The 26,592-nt window shown below is 40.4% G+C and overlaps 1 protein-coding gene across 5 annotated transcripts in view; it reads right to left on the bottom strand.

Annotated features, from left to right (window-relative positions):
- Positions 1-26,592, bottom strand: part of fat1a (FAT atypical cadherin 1a) — a 209,034-nt gene that overhangs the window by 51,610 nt on the left and 130,832 nt on the right. For all 5 annotated transcript variants that reach the window (XM_041204004.1, XM_041203908.1, XM_041204098.1 and 2 more), the window contains exons 7-10: positions 19,302-19,441; positions 11,386-11,661; positions 9,662-9,872; positions 2,327-6,397 (exon numbers count right to left, since the gene is read on the bottom strand). In XM_041204004.1, coding sequence (XP_041059938.1) covers positions 2,327-6,397; positions 9,662-9,872; positions 11,386-11,661; positions 19,302-19,441 — 4,698 coding nt within the window. The remainder of the gene's footprint in view (positions 1-2,326; positions 6,398-9,661; positions 9,873-11,385; positions 11,662-19,301; positions 19,442-26,592) is intronic.

Genomic DNA, 26,592 nt, shown 5'->3' with positions numbered 1-26,592 from the left:
ACTATCTGCCAAATCCATCAATTTGCCAGAACACCTCCAAAAACACTCATCGTACTCCTGAAACTTTGCTATAGCTGAATTCAGTCTAAATTTCTTTACCTGCAAGTTAGATGACTGGACCTTTAAATAATGCAGGGTCCCCTCTTGCAGCTTCTTCATTGACTGACAAGCAAATAACTTGAACTACATGGTCCAAGTTTGGAATTTTTACATCAAATCAGCCGGAACAGCTGTTTGAGACCATTATCTGGCCACTTTAGAAGTCCTATGACCATGGCACACCTATGCCCTTCCCAGCATGGGGTGCCAAGGCGGAAGCAGCTTGAGGTACCACGCAGCACATTTGGAGGGCCTGTGGCTTCTGTAGCACCGGTGTCAGCCATAAATTAAGCAATTAGGGTTAATGATATTTCAGTGAAGAATTTATATCACGATTGTTGAAATTTAATTAAAATCTGACACAACAAAGGGCCAGGTCAGGGGCGGTATGTGCCAATTGCCAAAATAAAAACCCATTACAATGTGATGCTACTTTGGCCAGGAAGTGTTTAAAATTGATGTTTGAAAGGTGAATTGACAAGTAGTAGCAAGCACAAATTCAAATTAGAGAAAGCTAATTCCCATGAAGGGCTTTTGTTACATCTGTCTGATTCATTCATTAGATGGGACAATGACCCAAGCCGCCTTCCCATTGAGGTTATACAACCCACAGTGAAACCAAAGGCTTTCAGTCTTAAATTGCCCAAACTGTAATCCCAGCTTAATTTAATCTAATTGTCATCTTATTCATTTATGGGATGTGGGAATTGCTGGCAAGACCAACATTTACTGCCCATCTCCATTTGCCCTTGAGGTGGTGGTGTTGAGCATCTGCCTTGAACCGCTAATTCATAACAATTGGCTTCAGAATTCTTACGGTAAGATTGACTTTTCAAAAACTGACATACCTAAATTTAAATATTTGAACATACATATCCTCAAAACTGAACCATTGCTTTGAAGTTGAATGCTACTTCAGTACATAATTCAGCAAATACCTTCACTTAAGCTCAACACTGGGCTGGAATTTGAGGAATCCACAGTTTAAACCATTAATGTGTGCAATCCCAGGAAATTAAAGGCGTGAGGGATTTATGATATTATGTAGCCCACGCCATGATTTTCTGGGCATTTTGCACTGCCCCAGAGATTCTCACTAAAAAAATGGAACAGCTAAGTATCATAGTTCCATCACCTTCCCCCCGCAATAAAATCTTATTCATCCCCTAGTAAAAAACTATTGCCAACAAGAGAGTGTTTAGCCACTTCCATTTGAAATTTAACTGCAATACCTTCATTGAAACCCCACCATCAGCATCCCAGGGGGCTACTATTGAATGCCACCTTCTTGCGGGGAATTAGGGACAGGCAGTAAATGCTGCCTTGCCAGCAATCCCCACATGAGCAGCCACATGAACATGCGCCAAGGCTTCTTCGGCAGTGCTTTACAAACCCACGATCTCTCCATCTAAAACAGAAAGGCAACAGGCACATGGAACACTGCCACCTGCACGTTCCTGACTTGGAACTATATTGCTATTCCTTCACTGTCGCCGGGTCAAAATCCTGGAACTCCCTTCCTAAAAGCATGCGGGAGTGTCTACACCACATGGACTGCAGCAATTCAATAAATGCTGGCCTAGCCAGTGATGCCCACATCCAGTGAAAGAATAAATAAAACTGTTGCAGAGATACACAGCAAATTACTAACAATTCATGTTACACAGGGAAGCAGAAATTCCTTTCAACTCATCTAAGAGCCCAAAATGGGTGTCGTGCACAAACATGTGCCCCAACTGAAAAGCCTGAAGGTGGCTTGAAATTGGGCCTTGGGCTCCATTAATACTGCTTGGCAAAATGTCATGGGCAGAGCACCCATTTAAAGAATTTCAATGTCAGGCTGCTTGCCTCACCGTGTCAGATGCTTTTTAGGCGTTCTTTTTGCACAAGATGTTGGCTTCCGAAATTGGTTCTCTGCACCCATTTTACAAATTTGGAAGAAGTGCAAAAAGGTTGAATTTCTAACCAGAAACTACTAGTCAGAAATTCCGGGACTAACAGTGATAATATTATCAGGTTTGGCAATGATTGAATAGATTTAAGTTACTGCACTGTTCCACAGATAAACAAAATTCCATGATTTAAACCTAACTGCAAGGCATGGGAAATATAAACTTCAGATTTCTTAATTATCAGCCCCACTAATCTCAAAACAACATATGTTAACATAAATATGCCTAGTCCTCAATAACTGCACCAAGCACCAGTACTTTGACAATGTCCTTACCTGTAATGTAGCATGTAACTTGTCTATTGACTTCTTCAGTGTCAGCGTCTATAGTACTCAAGATGGCTATCACTCCGCCAGGTGGGTCATCTTCACTCACAGTCCCTTTGTAGACTTCAGCAGTAAAGCGTGGAGGGTTGTCATTCACATCACTAACCGTGACATCCACCACTGATGAAGTGGACAACTGTACCTTCTCTCCATGATCAGATGCTATTACTATGACGTTGTATTTCTTCTGTTGCTCATGGTCCAACTCTTTAAGAGTAGTTATCCAACCTGTTTCACTGTTAATGGTAAAGAGCTCCAGTATATGATCAAACTCCTGAGATTGAGCTAAACTGTAAGTTACCTGACCATTGGCTCCAGAATCCGGATCAGTCGCTTTCACTTGAATTACTGTGGTACCTTCAGGTAAGTTTTCCACAACAAAGGCTTCATATGGGTTAGAATCAAAAATGGGGGTGTTGTCATTTTCATCTTTCACTTGAATACGTACATCCACAGAAGAAACTATTTCGTATTCCTCAAAATGATATTGTGCCATGACTGTAATCTGGTACCATTTAGTTGTTTCATGATCAAGTTTCTTTTCAGTTTTTAACCATCCAGTGTCCTGTTCTATGGCAAATATTTGATCCATGTTGCTTTCAGGGGTATTTCCCTTCACAAGACTGTAGACCATTGGTTGATCATTTTCTGCTCTAATTAAATCAATCTCAGTTCCAATGTTGATCCCTTCAGAGATTGTGAATGTGTAGAAGGGTTCAGGAAATATTGGAAAGGGAACTTCAGGTGGGAGTATTCTAACATAGACAGGGACAACAGATTCCTGCTGTGGCACGCCACCATCTTTAGCTCTTACAAAGAAAGTATAAAAGTTGTTTTCTAGTCCAACCAGACTTTCTTTGGTGCTGATGAGCCCAGAAAATGAATCAATTTGAAGGTTTTCTTCAACATTGCCAGAATCTGCCTCAATGGTGTAGACAATGTCCGCATTACTCCCTTCATCAGCATCTGATGCTATAATCTTAATGACTGAAGAACCTTTCGGAGCATATGACCCAATGTTTACCATGTACTCTGTAGCTCGGAACTGAGGCATATTATCATTTTCGTCAGTAAGTATGACGTTAATATTGCAGAAAGCCACTTTACCACCACCATCTTTTGCCATAATACTGACGATGATCACTTTCTCTACTGGGTTCTCACGATCCAATTTCTCTGATGTGAAAATTTTTCCTTTCTGCTCAATAAAAAATTTATCGCTTGCAAAGTCATTAACAATGAAATAACTTATGTGCCCATATGTACCAGAGTCTTCATCGGTTGCCTTTACTTCAATCACCAGGGTACCAACATCAGAATTTTCAGCCAATTCTACTTCATAGTTAGTTTGATCAAAAACAGGATTATGGAAATTAGCAGTAATAATGCTTACCCGAACTTTTGCTGAGCTTCTAAAAACACCATCTGATACAGATACACTAAGATTATAAACTGCCTCCAGATTCTGCTTGTGCAAGTTTGCAACTGTAATAATGCCTGACTTACTATCAATTGCAAAATTCATATGTTCATTGCCAGACACAATTGAATATCGAAGTTTCTCCACATCAGAAATATCTGCATCAGAGGCCTGCACATGTGTTACAAAATGCCCACGTGTTACAGGCTCACTTACAGAGGCCTGGTACAGCAATTCATTGAACAATGGTGGGTTGTCATTCAAATCAGTGATGTGGACAGTTAAAATAATATCACTACTAAGTTGAGGCTTTCCACTGTCCAAGGCTCTAACAAGGAGATTAAACTGCTGAATCTGTTCATAATCAAGCATCCGTGCTGTCAAAATGAGGCCACTGGTGCTGTCAATGTGAAAATATTCTGAGCTTTTGGTCTCATCTTCTACCAATTGATAATAAATAACTTTATTCATTCCAGAATCCGAATCTGTAGCAATAACCTGAACCACAGATGTACCTACCACAGAGGCCTCAGATAGAGTGGCAGTGTATTTCCTCTCCGTGAACACTGGAGGATTATCGTTAACATCTTCTACCACAATATCGACAAATACCTCAGCATGAGATCCGGTCAATGAGTCTGTTGCTCTTACAGTTAACTTATAAGCTGGATGCATCTCAAAGTCTAGTGAGCTAATTACACTTACAACTCCTGTGTTGAAGTTGATTGTAAACTGATTGAAAGGATCTCCATCTGTGATGCTGTAAATGACACGAGGGCCTTCTGGACTGTTAGCCTGTACATATACGACAGGAGTATGCAGCTGAATATCCTCAGGTATCTCAATGCTGTAGAATGGTTTTTCAAATACAGGCATGGCTTTGTTTATAACAGTGATGGGCACTTCAACTTCTGCTGAAAGTGATATCTCGCCTCCATCTTTTGCTATAACAATAATAACGTATTCCACATTTGATAGGTTGGGTTCAAAAATCTTCTTTAGGGATATTTCCCCTGTTGGTCCTACCTGAAAATGTTCATGGTGTTTTTTAAGGTAATAAGAAACTTCGCCATTTTTACCAACATCCTTGTCTATAGCTGCAACTTGGCGAATAACATGGCCTACTTCAGCATCAACTTGGACCACAGCATAATAAGGCATGTTGATAAAAATCGGAGCATTGTCATTAATGTCTTCAACAGTAACCTTTACTACAACGTGAGCAACTCTTGATGATTTCTTTTCTTCACTAACTTCAACCACCACATCGTAGACTTCCTTTTCTTCACGATCAAATGGAATTCCTGTAGTTGCAAGAACACCTGAAGTGTGACTTATTTTAAACTTTCGATCAGGGTTAAGGATATGGTAAAATAACGGTTCATTCATTTCATTGCCCATTGTGGTAATAATGGCTATAGTTTTAACTTCTGTAGAGTTTTCCTTTACCACAGCAGAATATGAGCTTTGTGTGAATTTCAAGTGGCTTTCTTTGCTTTCTTTTATATTTATGTGCACTGATGTTGTGCTTGAAAATCTGCCATCACTAACTCGAACTGTAAGCTCATATCTGCTCCTCAAGTGAGTCATGTTTTGCACTGAAATAAGTGCTGTCTTTACATCAATAGAAAACTTCTCACCTATGTTACCATCAATAATGGAATAAATTAGATCCGCATTTGAACCCGAATCTGCATCTGTGGCATTTACAACAGTCACTCTCACTCCTTTATATGTTGGCACAAGGAGAGACACCTCATACATATCCTGAACAAATACTGGAGGACAATCATTTACATCAATCACATGAATGGTAACATTTGCTGCATGTTCTGCAAATAATTGTGGGTTTCCAGTGTCATGCACTTGCACAGTGAAATGAAAAATACTGGTCTGCTCATAGTCTAGTTTTAGCACTGCACGAATAGCACCTGTGCTGGAATCAATGGCAAAATATTTTTGGGCAGATGGTTCAGCAATCTGATAAAACAGAAGAGCGTTGGATCCTTCATCAGCATCTGTGGCTTGAATTACCAGGGGAGTATTTTTGTCATTCAGAACAACGCTGTTGACATGGGCAGATTCACTAATGATTCCTATATATTCTGACTGAGTGAAGACTGGCATGTTGTCATTTTCATCTCGCAGGTGTATCAAAACAGTGATATTGGTAGACAAGCCAGCCATATTCGTAGCTTGAACTATAAGCCGGTATGAAGCCAGTCCTTCATTGTCAAGTGCCTTTTGAGTGATTATGACACCCGAGTTAGGGTTGATATTAAATGCACCGTATGTATTTCCATCTTTTATTTCATAAACAATAGATGATTGACTGGATGCAGTTGCCAGGATAACAAAACTGCCAATGCTTGCCCCTTCACTTATCTCTGCATAGTACTCTATTACTGCAAATTTGGGTGCTGCATTATCTGAAATGGTCACAAAGATGCGAACAGTAGTAATTGTACTCATTGGAGGCTGTCCTCCATCGGTTGCTTTGACAACGAGTTCATACTGCCTCCGTGTACTACGATCCAGATCTTTTGCGACGATAATAGTACCTAAAATTGGATTAATGGCAAAACTGTTGCCAGTATTTCCTGCAAAGACAAACGTACATATATTATAACAACAAATTAGAATATATTCAAATAGAATATGATAGACATATATTGGTAAGATATAACATTAATACAGTCAGGTAGTAATTGGTCATGATGTTGGATGGGGAATGGTGACATAATGGTCAACTCTGTAGAACTATGCCCTCTACCAAAGAGTGTCTGAAAAATATCTACAAAAGAGCCCTAAGCATTATGGCGAGGAATCAACATGCACACAGTGCTTACTGCATTGGACTGTCAGGCACCCATTTTATGCTTGTAAAATGAATGTGGCAGAATCTAATTCCTTGGACCTTGCTTCTTCCAGTGACAGTCTAAAGAGACTACATAAAGTATTATCATTCTCAAAGCTATAATAATTAAAATGAATGAAGTAATTTAAAACTCAACACTGTCCTTTCAATGCTATCAAGTGGGATCAGATGCACACACGCCAAACTCTGCTCTGGATTTTCACGTCTCTGTTCATGTTGAAACAGGGACATGGGGCATTTAAAAATGACGGACATAACCTGATTCTAGGATTCCTGCCCCCATTTTAATGGCCTCACAATAAGGGTGCAGATAATGAGCCCACACTCAGCAATCTCACCCTTGCCTATTCCATTGCAGGTGGGGGCATTTCAGAGCCCGCAATTTTGATGGGGTCAGGCAGGCTTTTACCGGAGGTGAGGTTCATGGCTCCTCATAGGAGTCATGAACCATGGGGAATGTCTAGGTTGGAGATGGGAACCTATTGACAGGTAAGTTTAAAAAGTGTTGCCAAACTCTCATGTCATGGAAACATAGAAAATAAGAGCAGTAGGAAGCCATTCAGCCCTTCAAGCATGCTCCACCATTCATTATGATCATGGCTGATCATCCAACTCAATAGCCTGCTCCCGCTCAATAGCACAATATAGTCATACTTAGATAGTGTATGATAATTTCAGTAAATTTTAATGTAGTGATTGATGATAGGTCTTGTTTCTAAAACGTAGTGACCATTAAATGGACCAGCATTGTGAGAGTGTTCCGATACACTGCAGTACTTTATCAGTCGATAAAGTGGTCTTCTGCATTCTATATAGAGAAGACCTGATATTTGATTTTCACATTGATTTAACGTCATGACATCTGCTCAGCCTTTGAAGCAGTCCTCCAAGTATCCTCTAGGTGCAGAACCAATGAGCCTTTTAATTATACTGGTAATTCTTTGAAATGCGTACAAAACTGCCAAAATAAGCAAATAGGCAAATAGGCTTGAAAGAACTGCCCTTCTTACAAGATGGCTATCTTGCTCACCAGATGGTTAACTTTGATTGACAGGTTGGCCATCTGTTCAGCCTACTTGAAAGGTTTCAATACATTTGTGTTAAAGCATTTGTGGACACAGCTGTACAATGGAATTAAATTATGAATGTTTGACTGAGCTCCAAACTCACTAATGGATTCAGCTCTGTAGGGCTTTTCTGCACAGCCGTGATTGGGACTTTTTGCTTTGTTTGATTGACAGTTTTATGAGTTTTTAATAACATGAGCTTTACTTGAAGTGGCTTTCCAATGCCTACTTGTTTATTTGAAAAAGATTAAAAGGTTTACAAGGATTAAAGCTTTATTACATGGAAGTATGAATAGCTATTTTATCAATTTTTATGACGTTGTAAGAAACATAGAAACTAAGAACAAAAGGAGGTTTTGAATTCCTGTTTTGACAGTTTATTTTGATAGGTCGATGGTCATTTCAAATGCTTGCCGGTGTTATTATAGGGCTCATTGATTCTGTACTTCGTGGATACTGGAAGAATGGTTATGGAGGTTGCATGGGGAGCTCGAAAGAGCCATGGGGTGTGGGTGGTGGGGTGAGGGCTAGGGAGCCAAACGATTGTGAATGGAACTGAGCCAATGGCCCAGCGTATAGAGGTGGACCTTCTAAACTGCACGCCTCAGCATTCGCGGAGTTCCTGACTCCTGATTCCCAAAGATGAAAATCCAGCCCTTTATTTAAAATGTGTAATGGGGTTCAAAGCTCACTAAAAGTGTCTGGACAATTATTTTGTGCTGTGCATAACAAACCTAAACTCTTTCTGTCTCCCAGACATTAAAGTAACTAAAATTTGGTCAAATCACTCAGTCACTTATGTTGAAAAATATATTAGTTGAATTTAACAAAAAGAAACATTTAATACTTCATACAGCTTGGTAGTTCTCGATTTTCAGATTTTTTTGCCTTCCACACAAATCCAAACTGTCTCATAAATAATGCCTAAAACATTCCAGACATCTGAGGAATGTGCTTGCAATATGTTTAATCTGACATTCACCATATTTTCCACCCCCAATACCATTGTTTCTTGTATAAAATACAATGCTGGGAAAATAGGAAAAAATGTCTCCATAGGTTAACAATGTGCCAATGAGATTCATCACCACACAATCCAATTATTCATACAAATTAGAATATAAAAATCATTACATTTGAGACATAATTTAACAAATATGCACTACTGACATGAAACCCTGCACTCCAGACTGCATATCAGCAATTTGGATATGAAAGCTCCCCACAATTCTCTGTTCATAATCGTTACCTACTGAATTCACCCCACAAAACTGGAAATTGTTTTCAATTAGAGCCATAGCTAACCAGTAAAATTTAAATGTGACCTGAATCTGGAGATAGTTTCAGCCTCCTGACTCGGACCTTTTGAATGGTGGTGGTGGTAGTGGGAAGGGGGCCGGTGGTTACACAGCTGATATCAGGTCTATTTTCCACCCAACTTGAAAATCGCCCCCATTTGTGTTCAGTCAGTATTTCCTGTTTTCATTTCAACCCCCTGCATTTGATTTTCTTTTCTTATTTTAAAATTTCTTAAATTTCCTCATTTTCTCACCTTGTTGTTTGTGTGAATCTTCTTTTTTAACGTTTATAATGACTTCAGTTTTAATGTTTTTTCTGAGTCTTCTCATAAATATCTTACAGGTTATTCAGCCTATTAAACTCCTTCAATGTGATTTGTGTATCTGTTCTACCCCATCCCCCAATCCTTCTTTCTATTTTTTTTTATCAAACACTGAAATGCTTATTTATGATGTTTTGGTTTATAGCTCTGATGAACGATATATATCTGAAACATCATGCTGTCTTTTCACTTTACAAATACTGAGTATCCTGTTGGATAGTTTCCAGCTTTTTCTGTTTATACCCAATGTTCAGTAACTCAAGTCTCAAGCCAAGAAAATGGTGGCAAAAATAATTACCTGATTCAATAGAGTAAGTAACTTCTGCATTTCGGCCTTTATCTTTATCCAGTGCAGTAACCTGGAGCACCGCTGAGTCAACTGCAGCAGACTCATACACACGACCAGTATACGAAGAACTTGTAAACCATGGTGCATGGTCATTGGTATCTTCAACATTGATAATGACTCTCACATAATTGCGTTTGACAGGAACATCTTGATCTCGAACCTTGGGAAGAAATTAACAATGAATCATAAAAAGAATCGTTTGACAATCTCTTAATGGCTCCTTTGCATGCTCTTCAAAATTAGAATGGAGGCAAAACTGGGGATAGCAGATGGGCAGCCAGTTTTATGCCCCATTCTGATTTTGACATTAACGGTAAAGAAAATCAGGTGAAGCACAAAGTGTGCTGCCTTTTCACTGCTACCCATTTTGGCCAATTTCGCCAATTTCACCTCCATTGTTTGAACTGCAGCAGCAGCAAAACTTTGCAAGTGACAGAACCACGGACAGAATTTTTCATTAGAAAGGACAGCCAATTATATAAATAAGTGGGAAGGATGGGAATATGTGACATACAAGGTCAGTACCATCTCTATCACTTAGAGGGCCTGACTGGAAGTCAGGGGGAAGGTCCTCATTTAAAGAATACAAAAGGAAAACATAAATAATAATTATGACATAAAATGGGAACAGGTGAATACTTATGGTCCTGAAGTAGTAGCTTCTAAATACAGATGTAAAAAAAGGTCAGCATAAGGGACTTGAAGTCAAAATAGAGAAGTTACATAAATTATGGGATCTTTCATGATAGGAAAGAAAATATATTGCAACAAGGGATTTCCATGGTTCTTATCACCATTCTCAATCCTTACTGCTCTTACTCTAAAGAAATTAAAGGCACATAATCAGAAAGTGCAATTTGTAACAGGTGGTGAAGCCCCAGACATTTGTTCAGGACGGAGAGAAAAAATTAGAAGCCACTGGGCACTATGGATATGACAACAAAGGATAAGACTAGTTAGGTGCATAAAACCATAAACTGAAATACTTAAATAATACTTTACAACTGTATGCCTATGTTTATTGATTCTACATAAGTACAGAATACTACATTTACTGACAATACAATAAACCAAATGGATTAAGCATCTGTAATCATGAAGTGCCACCACCTGCTCTCCTTAAAGCAAGGAGAACCCAGTGAATCACCCGAGGGGCACCACATGCTCAAGTATCAAGGGACAGCACATTACTAGAGAGTATTGGTGAGCACTGTTGATAGCTAATGATGACACAGCTCTAATTAGAGGAAGTCCAGCATGGAGATTGATCCCAGGAAGCTGTAGTGGACCTACATTTAAAAGGAGGCTAGTTTGGCAGCAGCACCTTATGGAACAAATGTTTCTCTAAACTCTTAAAATGCAGTCATGGCTGTTTCAACTCATTTGGAGAACAGTTATAGGCAATCATGGTGAAAGGATCACAAAACATAAATCTAGAGCATACAAATAAAGCAATGAATTCCAGATGTGGAAAAATATTTCAGTCTCTGGTATAGCCATCGCTCACCTGGAAAAAACCAAACCAGTCCTTCAATTTGCTGCCTATGGTCCAATTTAATTGATGAAAGATGGAAAAAAAGGGAAAGTCTACACTCAAAATTATTAAAAGAATTGACTGTGATAAAATCTGAAATGCATCAAGAAAATACATTTTCTCAGAATATTGCACTTACCATTACAGTAAGCACATGCTGATGCTTGGTCTCATGGTCCAGCCTTTCAGCTGTAAAGAGAATCCCAGTCCCAGGATCCAGCCTAAATTTTTTCAGACTGCTTGGATCTGTGCTGCTTTGAAGAATATAAATCATCTTGTTCTTCTCATCCTTATCACTGGCACTAACTTGCAGAATTATTGATTCAGGAATTGTGTCTTCTGGGATATTTACTTCATATTTTGGTTTTGAAAACACAGGCCGATGGTCATTTGTATCAATTACTTTAATGTATACCTGAAATGAAGTAAAATTTTACATATGATAACTGTAATTCCATTATGTTTCTTTAACAGTAACAGGAACTCAATACAATCGCAGCCTTGATAAGTCAATGACATGGCTTTAGTCACTTCACGTTTATGATGCAGAAAGACTGTGTTAGAATTTTTATATGTATTACGAAGTGAACTAACACCACAAAGAGTGCTTATTATACTTTTCAAAATTCTGATCAGGTGAATGCATACTTGGGTAATCAGTTTAGGTGAATGACTTAAAGCAAAATATCTGCCTATGAAAGCTCATGTGAAAATCTAAATGTTTCATAATTGCCAGATTACAATTTCTATTTTAAATAGCTTCCTTTCTTTTCCCTCTTTTGTCCAAATACAGTTATTTGCAAAATTTAGTGCATTCTTAAGTGCTTAAACTGTTAACAACCTTTGCCTAATCATGAAGAATCCAAAATATTGTTACCCAGAAACTCCTTATATTCAGCTGATAACTCCTAAACATTTCCAGAACTTTAGATAACAGCATGCCTGTCTTCACTACCATTCCATTGACTCCTACTGCTGAGGGCAGATGTAATGCTGACTAGCAATTCACTTTGTATTTAAAAAAAGCTCTTGTTCATCCAGCCATTCAGAAAGATGAACAGAAATTGAAAATCACAATGACATCATATGTGACTTATCTCCAATTATTTAATTTATTAAGTATGCAAGGAATGCTTATTTTGCACAACTCTATACAGTTACCAGCTTTCTAAATTCCGTACTGCTCTGTTGCTGCTTTTATACTTCATGATATTGTCAGCAGGTCATTCTTGCTGAATAGGCAAACTGAAAGTAATACCAATCTATAGCAGTATGAATCCAGTTTGCTTTGAAGCTTAGATTGTGAGTGACATGTGCCATACGATTGCACATGCGTGATATCATTCTAAGTTTCAGAACATCTAGTTCACAGAGTTTATGTCATCAATCTGCAAACACTGTCATATTTATTAATATGATCATATAGTGAGAGAGAGGAATTTGCCTCAAACAAATTTGTGGATATATTAGTGTCCATAACATGTCAACTTATCATGATGCACATCAGCTTCTGGGACATGGTGCTAGTTGCAACTGCCAGGAAAGCATCAGCACATCACCATCTGAGGGGCGATTATTCGTTGCACACTGGAAGTGCTGAATCTGATAACAGATTACTCCTCTCACCCCACCCCATCCAGCTCAATCAATGGGACGTGGGATCTTCTGGCTGCTGCTCTCTAGCAATAGCTAATATTCAGAAAACCAAGATGTTGATGACCAGGAGCACAGCTGCATACATACACTTCACAGCTTCTCCATTTCCAGAATGTTGTGCCTGTTTTAGTGCTGGAGGATGGTCCTTGGGCATCTTAGCATTGGAAAGAGGCATCAAGGGGCTAAGTAGAGGGGCTGCCCATAGTTTGAGGGAATGAGAGGAAAGAACTAATTCTCTTCGCTCCCCAAAGCCGTAAAAAACATTTCCCCATCAATGTTCAGGTGGAAAATTATATTATTTAAAACATATATTGCTTAATTTACCTTCTTCAGATGAAAAATCCTAGCAGTGAGCTGTTGGGGAAATACTTTTGGCCAACTCGCCTCTTTGTTCCAGAGTGTAAAAAGCTGGTTGTGATCAGGAACTTGAAACTATTCCTATAATAATCTCCTGTTTAGACTCCCAATCTCCACCATTTATCACCTTTAGTTCTTCCAAGACTCTGACCCATATATTATGCTGTGTTTCCCAGTGCCTCATCCTTGTTAACCAACATTTAGCTTCTTGCTTCCCAAAGTTGCTAACTTTTAAAATTCTCATACTTGTATTTTAAACCCCTCCATAACCTCATCTCCATAGTGCTGTCTCCTCCAGCCTGATGATAACCCCCAAATTCTGTTCCTCTGACTCTGGCTCCTTTTGCCTACTCTTGTGCTACACCTTATTTGGCAGCCATGCCTTCGGTTGCCTAAGTTCCAATCTCTGGAATGCACATCTTAAACATTCCACCTCTCCGAAGAAGTCATATTGGACTTGAAAGTTAATTCTGTTTCTCTCCACAGATGCTGCCAGACCTGCTGAGTTTTTCAAGCATTTTCTGTTTTTATTCTACCACTCCACTGCTCATTTAAGAATTCCTTGAAACCCACCTTTTAAAACAAGCATTTCAATAGGCCTCCTAATCTTTCATTTGGCTCAGCTTCTAAATCTCCTTGGGATGTTTTTCATTAAAGGTCCGACAAAAGATTTTACTCATGCTATTACTTCTTGTATTCTTATGCAAAACCAAGCTGTTGTTAATGTTATTGCACACATACATTTTTTAATACACTTGTAAGTAATTTACATGGGAGCTTTTCCAATCCCCTGCCTTTGTTTCAATAAAGATCAATGAGAATCCTAGAAAAATGGCATATAGAGCCATTTATGCCACTTCTTTGATGTTTTACCCCATCTTCCGCTGAAGTTATGGTGGGAGATTGGAGAACCTCTGCAAAAATTTTACCTCGATACATAAATTTTAAAGTGGGTCTAATTTTTTTTTAACTATTTCATGGAATATGAGGGTCGCAGGCCCGGCCAGCATTTGTTGCCCAACCCTAAATGCCCTTGAGATGATGATGATGAGCAGCCTTCTTGAATCAGTGCAGTTCAGCCTGTACAGCTCCAACTAGGAAGGGAGTTCCAGGATTTTGACCCAGTGACAGTGAATGTGAGACGATGTAGATCCAACTTACGATGATGTGTGACTTGGGTGGGAGTTTGCTGACCTTGTTCTTCTAGATGGTAGGGGTCATGGGTTTGCAAGAAGCTGTAGATGCACCCTTGGCGAGTTGTTGCAGTGCATCTTGTAGATGGTACATACTATTGCCACTGTACGTCATGGTGGAGACAGAGAATGTTTTAAGATGATGGATGGTGTGCCAATCAAGTGGGCTGCTTTGTCCCAGGTGATATTGAGCTTCTTGAGTATTGTTGGAGCCGCATTCATTCAGGCAAGGGGAGAGTATTCCACAATCCTGACTTCTGCCTTGTAGATGTTGGACAGGCTTTGTGGGGTCAGGTAATGTGTTTCTTGCCGCAAAATTTCTGGTCTCTGACCTGATCTTGTAGCTGGTCAATGTTTCTGGTCAGTGGCAATCCCCAGGATTTTGGTGGGGATCAGCAATGGTAATGTCATTGAATGTCAAGTGAAGGTGGTTAGATTCTCGTTTAGAAGATGGTCACAGCCTGGCACTTGTGTGGTGTGAATGCTCCTTGCTACCTATCAGCTCAAGCATGAATGTTGTCCAGGTCTTGCTGCATATGGGCAGTGTTTCAGTATCAAAGGAGTCACTAATGGTGCTGAACATTGTGCAGTCATCAGCGAACATCCCTACTTTTGACCTTCTGATGGAAGGAAAGTCATTGATAAAATAGCTGAAGATGATTGGGCCTAGGACACTACCCTGAGGAACTCCTGCAGCGATGCCCTGGGACTGAGATGATTGGCTTCCAACAATCGTAATTAATTTCCTATGTACAAAAACAAACTGCTGCAAATACTGTAAATCTGAAATAAGAACAAAAATACTGGAAAAATTCAGCATTTTCAGAATTCTTTCATGGGATGTGGGCATCGATGTTGCCCATCCCTAATTGCCCTTGAACTGAGTGGCTTCTCAGTCATTTCAGAGCAAAGTTAAAAGTCATTGCTAAGGGTCTGGAGTCACATGTAGGCCAGACCAGGTCAGGATGGCAGATTTCCTTCCCTAAAGGACAATAGTGAACCAGATGGGTTTTTATGGAAAACACTCACCATTACTGAGAATAGCTTTCAGTTCCAGATTTATTAGTTGAATTCAAATTCCACCAGTGGTAGTATTTGAACATAAGTCCTCAGAACATCAGCCTGGGCCTCTGGATTACTAGTCCAGTGACTTTACCATGAAATCACCAACTCATCCTTTGTTGAGTTCTGATGAAAGGTCATCGACCTGAACCATTAGCTTTGTTCCTCTCCAGAGGTGCTGCCTGACCCGCTGAGTTTTTCCAGCAATTTTTGTTTATTCCATTTTCCTTTGTGCTAGATTTGATTCTAACCAGTGGAGAGTTTTCACTAAGCAGCCCTCCACCCCACAACCCAAATTCCTATTGACTTCTAGTTTTGAGAGGGTTCCTTGATTCTATACTTAGTCAACCGCTGCCTTGACGTCAAGGGCAGTCACACTCACGTCACCCGAGTTCAGTTCTTTTGCCCATGTTGGACCAAATCTGTAATGAGGTCAGGGGCGGACTGGCCCTGACAGAACCCAACGTGAGCACCAGCGAGCAGGATATTGCTGTGTAAGTGCCACTTGATAGCACTACTGACAACACTTTCTATCACTTTTCGGATGATCAAGATTAGACTGATGAGGCACGAACTGGCCAGACTGGATTCGTCCTGTTTTTTCTGGGCAGGACATATCTGGGCAGTGTTCCACATTGTCGGGAAGATGTCAGTGTCCTTAATTATATTGGAACCGCTTTGCTAGGGCCGCAGTTAGTTCTGGAGCACAAGTCTTCAGCACAACTGCCACAATGTTGTCATTGCTCATAACCTTTGCTGTGTCCAGTAACAGTAGTTTTTTGACATCACATGGCACATGAATCAAATTGGCTGAAACTAGCATCTGTGATGCTGGGGACCTGAGAAGGAGACCAAAATGGATCATCCATTCAGCAATTCTGGTTGAAGGTGGTTGCAAATGCTTCAGCTTTGTCTTTTGCACTGAGGTGCTGGGCTCCCCCATCATTGAGGATGGTGATATCTGTGGAGCCTCCTTCTCTGTTAGTTAGTTAATTGTCCATCACCATTCACAACTGCATGTGGCAGAACTGCAGAGTGTGTGTCTGACCTGTTGGTTGTGGAATCGCTTAGCTTTGTCTTTCACTTGCAGCTTATGCTGTTTGACACGTAAGTAGTCCTGTGTTGTAGCTTCACCAGGTTAATACTTCATTTTTAAGTATGCCTGGTGCTGCGCCTGGCATGCCTTCCTGCACTCTTCATTGAACTAGGGTTGATCCCCTGGCTTGAAGCAGTGGTAACAGTGAGAGATATGTTGCACCATGAGGTTACAAATTGTGGCTGAATACAATTCTTCTGCTGCTGATGGCCCACAGCGCCTCATGGTCGCCCAGTCTTGAGTTGCTAGATCTGTTCGAAATCTACTCCATTTAGAATGGTGGCAATGCCACACAACATGATGGAGGGTATCCTCAAGGTAAAGTTGGGACTTTGTCTCCACGAGGTCTGTTTGGTGGTCACTCCTACAAATTCTGTCATGGGCAGATGTATCCATGATATGTGGATCAGAGAGGGAAAGGTAAATTAGTTCTGTTCCCTCATGTTGATTTCCTCACCACTTGCCACAGATGGTCCTGCAGGACTCAGCCAGCTCAGTCAGTAGTGGCGCTACTGAGCCACCCTTGGTGATGGACAATGAAGTTTCCCAACCAGAGTACATCCGTGCCACACTTGGTGCTTCTTCCAATTGGTGTGCAACTTGGAGGAATTTTGATTCATCAGCTGAGGGAAGATGATAAGTGGTAAACAGTAGGAGGTTTCCTTGCTCATGTTTAATCTAATGCCATGAGAATTTGTGGGATTCGAAGTCAATATAAGGACTCCCAGGACAATCTCCCCTGACTGTAAAGCACTGTGCCGCCACCTCTGGTATGACACAGGACATATCCAAGGATGGTGATGGAGGAGTCTGAGATATTAGCTGTAAGGTATAATTCTATGAATTTTTAAAATTCATTTACAGGATGTGAGCGCCACTGGCTAGGCCAGCATTTATTGCTCATCCCTTATTGCCCTTGAGAAGGTAGTGGTAAGCTGCCTTCTTGAGCCATTGCAGTCTATGTAATATAGGTACACCCACAGTTAGGGAGAGACTTCCAGGATTTTGACCCAGCAGCAGGGGAGGAATGGTGATACATTTCCAAGCCAGGGTATTGAGTGGCTTGGAGGGGAACTTGCAGGTGGTGGTATTCCCATGTATCTGCTGCCCTTGCCCTTCTAGATGGTAGTAGGTTTGGAAGGTGCTGCCTAAGTAATTTTCTGCAGTGCATCTTGTAGATTGTACACGCTGCTCATTGGTAGAGGGTGTGAATGTTTGTGGAAGGGGTGTCAAACAAGCAGGCTGCTTGCACAGTCTGCGGGACAACTCTCCCAATTTTGGCACAAGTTCCCAGTTGTTAGTGAGGAGGACTTTGCAGGGTCAACTGGGCAGGGTGTGTCATTTCCTTTTTTGGTGCCTAGTTCGATGGCAGGTGATTCGTCCAGTTTTGCTCCCTTTTGACTTTTCCTGTTCTGGATTGGTACAACTGAGTGGCTTGCAAGGCCATTTCAGAAGGCAATTAAGAGTCAAACACTTCTTAAACCCCAGTTCTTGCACCATTCAAGAGAAGGGTTCACTGACCTGCCATCTTCTCATCCTGTCACAAGACCTTTGCCTATGCTACAAAAATGTTCGTTCACAACTGTGAAACTGTGCACCCTTTGCTGAGAATCTTTCCAGCCAGTACTACCCAGATATTCGTTAACCAAGTTCTGCCTTTCAACAGAATAAAACACCACTAATTCACTCCATTATCTTTAGAAGTTAGCAAATTATTCACTGACCTCTTACTGTTTCTTTTCTATATCAATTTACTTGTAATCTTGCAATGTTTTATTGCAGCAACATAACATTTATTTGCAGCTTTCACATTTATAAAATATGAAATTCAAATTGACTACCGTCCAACTATTAGAACTAATATAATCTCCAAATAGCATGGACAGAGAACCTCCTCTTTGGAGTTTTCTTCTTCAGAAAACATTTATAAAATCTCAGAATTGTATTAATTCTGTTTCTTTGCACTCTACAAGTCTGAGCATCATAGTCACTATTATTTCAGAAGTGGATCTTAAAGAGTTTCAGTTCAATTTCAACACCAGCACTGAAATCTGTTTCATACTGTAGCAATTTCTCATCATAAATGAAGGTTTCTAATTCCACTTTTGAACCTGGATATTATGCTTTACAGGCCATTTTATGTGCATGTTTTAAAATCTCATTTAAAACTGACTACTTGAATTTTTCCAAGTTCCTAGATATGGCAGACAAATAATTACTTGGAACTTTAGTGGTCTATTTTTTTTAAAAATGTTGTACTTCCGCTGTGTAACATTCAAACCATGTTTCACGCACAAAAAATACCTTGTGCAACTCTGCACAAGACCAGATTTGTGTACAATCTTTTTTTACTGCTGAAAACAAAAACCATCTATTATAGCTTTTATTAAAAGCTAAGTAAAGAATGATCAAACTGCAGGCCAAACTCAAAACTACAAACTAAACCAGGCTGATGAAAAATTACATGCTATTGATAATTTATAAAACAAAAACCCTCTGAATGAACATGAAGTAGACAGAGAAGCACAAGATTAATCTTTCACCAGAAAGCAGGTCAACACTGAAGATGTTGTACAGCTATAAACTAATAACTTCAAAATGAAATTCCTGTTTTGCAACACTAATGGCTAAAAAAGAACTTAAGCAAATTTTCTTCACTGAATCTAAATCCTTCATCAGGAATTCAATTACCTGAGTGCGGATGGACATTGTTCCATCTGTTGCCTCCACTGTCAAATTGTAATTTGATTTCTGTTCTGCATCAAGTGGTCTCGCAACAATGATGGTTCCACTACCTTTGTCCACATCAAATCGGCTGTCATAGTTGCCACCTGGATTTAAGAATATGAAAAGGTAGATATAATAAAAATAAGCAGATCTTGCTCAGCCATCAGATTGCATACAAATGAAAAAAAATTGGTCTTGTTTCACTGAACATGCAAAAAGATACAAGAGATGAACCTTGGACAAAGTGAATTTACAGAAAAAGGCTTCTTTTTGTATAATAATGACCTTCAGAGAAAAGGGAGGCTTTTTTGTTTTAACCAGTGCTTCAACGGGGTCAGAACCACATTTTATTTTCACAATTAATAAGAAAATATAAAATTATGAAAAATACAATTTAGCTTGGCATTACATTGCAAGGGGAGCATGGAGTTTCATAGGACTAGGGAGTGGGAATGGGTTGTTGAGAGGTTTGCCTCACTGTTAGTTTAGTGTTTGTCAGCAGTGACAGGAGGGGAACAGTATACGCCTGAACATTGGGAGTGGGGAATGAGAGAGATAGAGAGAGAGAGCGCAAGAGAGCATGAGAGAGAGCGAGAGAGATCTTGTTTGTAACCCCGGGAGGATGTGCAAACATTAAATTTGATGCTTTGCAACTGTTCCCTGGAAGTGTATCTATTTAGCTTTTGTCTTACTCTGTTGACATGTCTCTTTTTCTCTCTGTCTTATACATGTTAATAATTGAAATATTTTTATTTTACAACTATCAACAAATCACAATAACGAATGTAATTAAGGCTCTGTTTGTTTTCGTGAGAAATAGGAGCAGCAGAAGGTCATTCTGCCCCTCAGGCATGCTCCACCAGTCAATAAAATCATGGCAGATCTGATGTGGACTTAACTCCACTTCCCTGCCTGTCACACATAACCCTCGACTCCTTTGTAGATCAAACATCTGTTTAACTCTGCCTTGAATATATTCAATGAGCCAGCCTCCACTGCTTGATGGAGAGATTTCTAAACACTAATTACCCTCTAAGAGAGGAAATTCCTCCTCAGCTCCATCTTAAATGCCAGATTGCTTCTTATGAAACTGCGAACCCTAGTTCTAAATTCTCCCATGAGAGGAAACATCCTCTCAACATCCATCCTGTCACCTCTCGTGCTTCTGAACTATAAGCCCAACCTGCTCAAATGTCCTGATAAGACTCCTTCATCCCAGGAACCAACCTACTGAATTTTCTCTGAACTGCCTCTAATGCAAGTATGTCCCACCTTAAGTAAGGTGACCAAAACTGCACACAATATTCTAGGCACGGTCTCACCAATGCCCTTAAGAGTGTAACAAGACTTCTCTACTTTTATGCTGCATCCCACTTGCAATAAAGGTCAACATTCCGTTTGTCTTCTTAATTATTTGCTGTACCTGCATGTTTATTTTTTTATGATTCATGTACAAGGATACCAGGTCCCTCTGTACTGCAGCATTCTGCAGTCTGTCTCCATTTAAACAAAACTCTGCTGTCCTATTCTTCCTGCCATTTTCCAACATTATACTCTATTTGCCAAACTTTTGCCAACTTGCTTAACCTAGCTACACCCCTTAAAACCCATGATCTCTACCACCTAGAAGAACAAGGGCAGCAGGTGCATGGGAACACCACTACCTGCAAGATCTGCTGCAAGTCACAGCCATCTTGACCTGGAACTATATCACTGTCCCTTCATTGTTGCTGGGTCTAAATCCTTAAACAATCTGCACAACACAAACTGCAACAGTGCAAGGCAGCGGCTCACAACATTTACTCAAGAGCAATTACGAATGGGCAACAAATGCTAGTGACATCCATCATGAGGATGAGGAAAGACAATAGGCAAAATTTTTAGCTCGTTGGGCAGGCATGCGTCCAACCCGACAGAACGTAAAATGACGTGCAATGACATCGCGTGAGCATCTCAGTGTCATCACGCACTCGCGAGACATTTTGGTTGTCGGGTGCGCTCCAGAGTCGGCAGAATTAAAAGGCCTATTAAGGCCATTAGAAAAGTAATTAAAATACATTTTTTGCTGCCCATACAACCTTACTGTTGGCTGGCAGGTGAAAAGGCAAAGTGGCCTTTGCACCTATTAGGAAACCACATCCATGGGCAGGATGAGGTTTCCTAAAGCAAATAAAAGTGAAATAAAAATTTTAAAATTTAATTAACAACATGTCCCTGCTCATGCAACAGAGTCACATTAGGAGACATGTCTTATTACATTTTTCATTTCCTTATTTTTTTAAAAAATGCTTCATCTCCCTGAGGCAGCCCTATGCCTCAGGGATTTTATGAAGCGCATGCTCACGTGAAAGTGCGAAGTTCATGCTTGCCCTGCTCGCCCCCTCCCCCCACCGCACAGGCTAGGTACTGAGCACAACTTGCATTTCACGCTGGCCCGCCAGCATGAAATCACGGTCCGGCCTCGATCGTGGGCAGCTTCCCAACTGCCACCGCACAGCCCACCCGACAAGGGCAAGATTCTGCCCATTGTACATTTTGCTTTTTCTGAATTTTACAGGGGGCAGGGTTTTACGTCCCGCAGGCGGGCGCGCACTTGACACGACTGGGCGTAAAGTAACACGCGATGACGTCTGGCAAGCATCCTGACATCATTGCACATTTGCACGATGTTTCGGTCAGCATGTGCGTGTGGGAGTCTGCAGTACGCCCGCCGACAATCAAGGGGGCCTAATAGGGCCATTAAAGTTTCAATTAACGACCATTTTTCGCTTACGGTTGACGGGCGGGAGAATCGGCCAGGCAGCCTTTGGATTTTTTAAGGAACTTCGTCCAGGGGTGGGGTCAAGTTTCCGACATTACTTTTAAAAAAATTGTTTTGACACAACTTTTTATTATGTTTCTGTTCATGTGAAGTGAGTCCTACGTGGGGATTTTTTTTTCCAAATTGTCAAAATCTTTAATTTTGAGTTTAAAATTCCTCAGGTCCCTGAAGCAGCTCCCGGCCTTCAGAGAGCTTCCATTGAGCACTCCCCTCAGCACGTGCAGACTTTTGTGCTCGCCCTCTTCCCGCCCCCAACTCGGCAGTGCTGAGCTTCGCAGCGCAACTTTCACGCTGGCTGGCCAGCAACTGGGGGCTAATCGGGGGTAGTGGACCGATTCCTGGCTGCTCCTGGGCCCGCCTGCCGTGCCCGCCCAATGACCCGAAATTCCTGCCCAGGGAATTTATAATCATTGAAAGGGAGCACAGTGGTCTATCCTGCTTTTATCGTCCACTCAGAAAGAAATGAAATTATGTAATTGTTTTGAAAAGATCAACTTCATGTACATTTTACTTGAATTTGGAAATTTGTTTTCTCGGTCTACTTCAAATAATTTTGAAAAACAACCAAACATTGCTGTGGGTCTGGAGTCACATATAGGCCAGACCAGGTAAGGGTGGCAGATTTCCTTCCCAAACTTGGTTAACAAGCTTAATTTGATGACAAAGATAGAGGCACCTAAACATTTATCTATCTTGCAAGCTATTGATGCACCCTAGGAATTTCTGTGTAGTAAACATTTATCAGGTTGCCGAATTTGCCTCCACTTCCCAAAATTACAGAGCTCTGAGCAAATTGAGGGGAGGCGATGGCATAGAGGCATTGTCGCTGGACTAATAATCCAGAGACCCAGGGTAATGCTCTGGGGACCTGGGTTTGAATCCCACCATGGCAAATGGTGGAATTTGAATTCAATAAAAATCTGGAATTAAAAGCCTGATGATGACCACGAAACCATTATCTTTTGTTGTAAAAACCTATCTGGTTCACTAATGTCCTTTTGGGAAGGAAATCTGCCACCCTTACCTGGTCTGGCCTATATGTAACTCCAGACCCACAGCAATGTGGTTGACTCCTAAAAGAAAATGCCCTCTGAACAAAGGCAATTAGGGATTGGCAGTAAATGCTGGCCTAGCCAAAGATGCCCACATCCCAAGATCGAATAAAAAAAAGTCAAGTCCAAGTGTGGGCTTTTGGGCCAGATGGCGGCCTTCAAGTAAAATCTTTAACAAAAGACAGGGAAAAGAATTCAATGGATAAATAGAATGTTATCATAAAAATGCCAATTGTAATTTTCTCAAAAGAAACTTATTTTAGATATTAACAATTTGAGTTGCTGAGCAAAAGAAACACTGTCTTTTGGTTCCAGAAATTCAGTTGCTTCATCAACAAACTGTGACAACAAAAGCTGGAACATCAAAACAGGTATTTACATTATAAGTGTTCATATATGGATTTCTTTTATAAATATTGACATAGATATTTTTGATGTTAAATGTTGAGATTAAATAAATGAATCATGAATTACAGTTTGTGAACAAGAAAAGTTCTTAACCTATCTGTAGGTACAATTTTTTCTTCTCATACACATGGATTATAAAGAACCTTGAAACAGTTCAAAATAAAACAAAACCATTAAACTTTTAAGTTAATTCTGCTTTTACCATTATCACCAAAACACGAATGTTTAATATGTTTAACTATTCTTTTGAGATTTTACCGAATGTCTTTGTAAACTTTTACTAGCTACCCACTTAATAAATATTCAATATAATTGACAGAAAACTACTTCTTAGTGCATAAAATCAATTCTGAAATAAGTCAGAAAATATTCATACAATAATGATGCTCATTCTGAGCCAACTGTTTCATGCTCACAGATGGCTTGTTAAAACTTTAGCAAACCACATGCTTCATACTGGTGCAATACATGAGAATAGAATCCCTCAAGGTCTTTTAGAAAAATAAATTTCAAGACCTGCTCTTTGTAAGATGAAGCAACTTTTTAACTGAATTATACATATTAGCATTCCTAGGGAATCAATGTACAACATCAAACATGGGTTTCATTCAGCCCATCATGCCTGTTCTGTCACTCATTCAGATCATGGTTGGCCCAATCCTCAATCTCAGTCTCAAATTTCAATTAACCCGGCACCCACAGCTTTTTGGGGCAGAGAGCTCCTTTGTGTAGAAAGTACTTCCAGATTTGACTAATAAATGGATTAGTTATACCTTTAAGATTATGTATTCTTCTGCTGCAATCCCTCACCAGAAGGAAGCAACTCTCAATTTATCAACCCTATTGAATTCCTTTATTACTTTGAACACCTCAGCTGGATCACCCCTCAACCATCTCAGCTTGAGGTCTGGGGAAAAATGGAATAGAGTTTTAGAAATGAGTTTGTGCATTTTGAGAGGTTTACTGAAGTTCAATTGCAAGTATACTTCTTGATTTTGGGTAGAGTGAAGTTATCAATGAAACTTCCAAATCCTCAAAAGAATTAGTTAGTATTGAACAGTAGAAGCTCTGGGTAGCATTGCTCTACGCTGAATATGTTAGTCCTCACCTTTCCAATGTTAATTTTTCATATATGTGACAAATTATCAGATTTGCCTCTGAACAATAATTGGTTTTACATGGTTGATGTATTTATAAATATGCAAATACATTGCTCCCTTAATTCATTATCAATTTTCAAATTTAGCTATCCTCCAACAGCTTGTTTTAAGACAACCTGAGGCTGAAATTTCAATATCATAACCAAGTATAACTGAATTATTGGAATTCTTGCTTTCACTAGGAACAATTTCTAACAGCTATGGTTTTAACAAGAAAAGGAAGGCTTATTTCCATCATTTCTTGATTACATTTAGGCAGCAGCACGGTGTACATCAGGCTGGTTTAACGTGCGGCCCGCAAAGGCCCTTTATGTGGGTCCCAGAGCCAGTTTTCAAAATGCCAGTCAAACAGGCAAGTTGGGATGGAAGATTCTTCACGAAGAAGCTCCTCCAAACAAAGGCCTTTGCTGCTGATAGGCTCACTAGTGGGCCTATCAACAGCAAATGTGGGAGAGAAGGAGTAGCGAGCATCAGTGGCAGAAAGTTCAGGCCCAGGGGGACTGATGGGCAGGGAGCGGGCCTGGGGGGTTGCCAAAGCACCGGGGCCACAGGGAGAAGGGGCTGGCTGTAAGGCCTGGGAGTGGGACGCTGCAGAGGCCCAGATCAGGTGGCTTTGGGGGTTGGGGGTGGTGCTAACTGCTGTGTGGGGCACATAGGGTGGGGGAGGGGGGCGAGAGAAAGGGCGGGGGAGGAGGGCGAGAGAAAGGGTGGGGGAGGAGGGCGAGAGAAAGGGAGGAGGGGCAGGGCTAGAGAAAGGGCGGGGGGGGCGGGGCGAGAGAAAGGGCGGGGAGGCAGGGCAAGAGAAAGGGCGGGGGGCAGGGCAAGAGAAAGGGCGGGGGGGCAGGGCGAGAGAAAGGGCGGGGGGAGATTGGCGGGGGGGGGGGGTGGGGGGGGTGCGAAGAGGGGAGTGATTGTGTGTCTGCCGAACTGCCAGTCTCTGAGAAGGAGGTTAGTCTGGCACGCACACTCCCAGGCTCTTACCCTGGTCTTTTTTATTAATTATTCTTTTTTAACTTGACAACTTATTGCTATAACATTGCTTTGTTTTTGCCATGCAATTGTTTCTTTTCTTACGGCCCCAATTTTTTTTTTTGAAAATCAGTTTAAAGTTGAGCCAAACTTTATCTTTCTGAAATTTGCTCATCAGTTCCTTGAGAGAGAAGATGATACAAATGCCCCACAAAGCAAAAAGTTTGGACAAGCCTGGTGTACATTTACCTTAGCACAACGTAGACCATTTTGCAAGGTGAAGCAAAGTTGTAAAATAGACTCTGCAGTACTTGAAAATATACTACTGCAATTCCCAAGTGTGATGTTACTAGTTTCTTGGTGGGAAATGATTCAGTTTAAAATGATGTTACTTCAGGGAGGAGCTCAGAAATCCACCATTGAGGTCATCAGCAAATCAGTACAAATTCAATTTATGAATATATTAATAACTTCAGGTATAAAGGTCACTGAGAGGTAGTAATCTAAGCATCTAATTAGGGGTTAAAATCACAGAGTAGGCAAATTTTGATAGCTTCCTTCATTATTAAAAGTTACCTTCCAATTAGAGTAAAAAGTTAAAATAGCTGATCAATCCAACAATTCTTTATCTTAAATAGAACTTCAATTTTTTGTTTAGTTCCTAATCCTTTGAATTTCAGCAAAACAGTACATGGTTCTGAAACTAAACGAAACACAAATTTATCTGAGAGGGTGTAACTCAGCCAATTTGGCCATTGTTTATATATAAATGCTAGTTTGTTTTTTGTTTCATACCTTCTGACACCTTTTCCCCCTTTGGTGAATAGCAGGGAGATGTTGAAAGG

This window comes from Carcharodon carcharias, chromosome 1, assembly GCF_017639515.1.
Source record: "Carcharodon carcharias isolate sCarCar2 chromosome 1, sCarCar2.pri, whole genome shotgun sequence".
In the NCBI taxonomy this organism is placed as follows: Eukaryota; Metazoa; Chordata; class Chondrichthyes; order Lamniformes; family Lamnidae; genus Carcharodon; species Carcharodon carcharias.
The sequence above is the reverse complement of the archived record's forward strand: the minus strand, read 5'-3'. Positions and strand labels throughout refer to the sequence as shown.